The sequence below is a fragment of the Eimeria mitis genome, genomic scaffold, assembly GCF_000499745.2.
Source record: "Eimeria mitis Houghton genomic scaffold, Emh_scaff148, whole genome shotgun sequence".
Lineage (NCBI taxonomy): Eukaryota > Apicomplexa > Conoidasida > Eucoccidiorida > Eimeriidae > Eimeria > Eimeria mitis.
The window spans coordinates 30508-32650 of NW_013569422.1; the positions used below are offsets into that span (position 1 = coordinate 30508).

At 35.6% G+C, this 2143-nt stretch overlaps 1 protein-coding gene across 1 annotated transcript in view; it reads left to right on the top strand.

Moving 5' to 3' along the window:
• EMH_0098450 (helicase, putative) overlaps positions 1–2143 on the top strand; it is a gene marked incomplete at both ends in the record, with an annotated part of 6123 nt that overhangs the window by 2945 nt on the left and 1035 nt on the right. The window contains one exon of the mRNA XM_013495228.1: positions 1922–2141. Within this exon, the coding sequence (XP_013350682.1) occupies positions 1922–2141 (220 nt within the window). The remainder of the gene's footprint in view (positions 1–1921; positions 2142–2143) is intronic.

Genomic DNA, 2143 nt, shown 5'->3' on the forward strand with positions numbered 1-2143 from the left:
TTTTTTTTTTTTTTTATTTATATATATAGGTCTTTGTTGCTTCTCCTTCTTTGTTGTCCCCGTCGCTGTCTCCTGTTTTGTCTTTGTCTTTGTCTTTGTTTTATTTTCTGTCTCCTTCTCTGTCTCCTCCTCTGTCTCCTTTTTGTTCTGTCTTCTTCTCTTTCTTCTTTTCTGTCTCCTTCTTTGTTTCATTTTCTGTCTCCTTCTTTGTCTCCTTTTCTGTCTCCTTTTTGTTCTGTCTCCTTCTCTGTCTCCTTCTTTTTTTCCCTTTTGCTTTTCTTCTCTGTCTCCTTTTTGTCTCCTTCTCTGTCTCCTTCTTTGCTTTATTCCTTGTCTCCTCTGTCTCCTTTTCTGTCTCCTTTCTGTCTCCTTTTTTGTCTCCTTTTCTGTCTCGGCCTGCACCCCCTTTGTCTTAGGCTTTGCTTCTGTCTCCCTTTCTGTCTCTTTTTTGTCTCTTTCTCTCTTTCTATCTCTTCTTCTGTCTCCTTCTTTGTCTTTGTCTCAGCCGCTGCTGCTGCTGCTGCTGCTGCAGCTGCTGTTGCGTTGTCCTTTGTTTTCTCTTGCTGTTTCTGCGTTTGAATTTCGGTTTCTCTTTCTGCTGCTACTGCTGCTGCTTTTTTTTTCTGCTGTTGCTGCTCTTGTTATTGCTGCTTCTCTTCTTGCTTCTGCTGCTGCTGCTGCTGCTGCTGCTGCTGCTGCTGCTGCTGCTGCTGCTGCTGCTGCTGTCTTTCCTCACTCTTCCCCATACACCTATTACTATAACAAAACGCCCACCAACTCCTCCCCGCGTTTCTGCTGCTGCTGCTGCTGCTGTTGCTTTTTCTGCTGTTATTTCTGCTGCTCCTGCGCTCCTTTCTGCTGCTATTCCTGCTGCTGCTGCTGCTGCTGCTGCTGCTGCTGCTGCTGCTGGTGTATAGGTTCTAGATGCAATGGACTACGCAGTGTATGCATACGACGTGGGGCATGTGGTGATAGATAACCTACAGTTTATGCTGTCTGGCCAAGGAAAAAACTTTGATGTTTTTGAAATACAAAATAACGCTATTGCTGCTTTTAGGAGATTCGCTACACATAGAAATGTTCATATTTCTATCGTTGTACACCCCAGAAAAGAGGTAATTTATATCCTTATAAATATAAATATAAATAAAAATATAAATAAAAATATAAATATAAATATAAATAAAAATATAAATATAAATATATATTATACTTATAAATATTTATTTTATTTAAAAAAAAAATAACGCAGTTGCTGCTTTTAGGAGATTCGCTACACATAGAAATGTTCATATGTATAAATATAAATATAAATATAAATATAAATATAAATATAAATATAAATATAAATATAAATATAAATACAAATTATAAATATAAATATAAATATAAATATAAATATAAATATAAATATAAATATAAATATAAATATAAATACAAATATAAATATAAATATAAATATAAATATAAATATAAATATAAATATAAATATAAATATAAATATAAATGTAAATATAAATATAAATGTAAATATAAATGTAAATATAAATATAAATAGAAATGGAAGTATGATGTATAATAAATTATAAATGTAAATTATAGATATAAATATAAATATATATTATACTTATATATATAATAAACAATAAACAGCAAACACTAAACAATAAAAAATAAAAAATAAAAAATAAATAATAAAAAATAAAAAATAAAAAATAAACAAACAATAAACACTAGCAGCAAGGGGAAGACTGAGGAATTGTCTCCTCTATAGAAATCAACTGCACACAATATGCATACGATATCCTTGCTGCTGCTGCTCCCGCTGCTGCTGCTGCTGCTGCTACTGTTGCTGCTGCTGCTGCTTCTGCTGCTGCTGCTACTGCTGCTACTGCTGCTGCTGCTGCTGCTGCTGCTGCAGGACGATGATGTTCCTCTGGGTATGTCTTCTGTCTTCGGCAGCGTGAAGTCAACGCAAGAAGCAGACAATGTTATTATATTACAGCGACAAGCAGCAAAGGCCTCAAGACACGAGCAGCAGCAGCAGCAGCTGCAGCAGCAGCAGCTGCTGCTGCAGCAGGAGCTGCAGCAACTCAGCCCCAGTAGACACAAACAACGACGCATGCAGTACTCTCTAGAAATC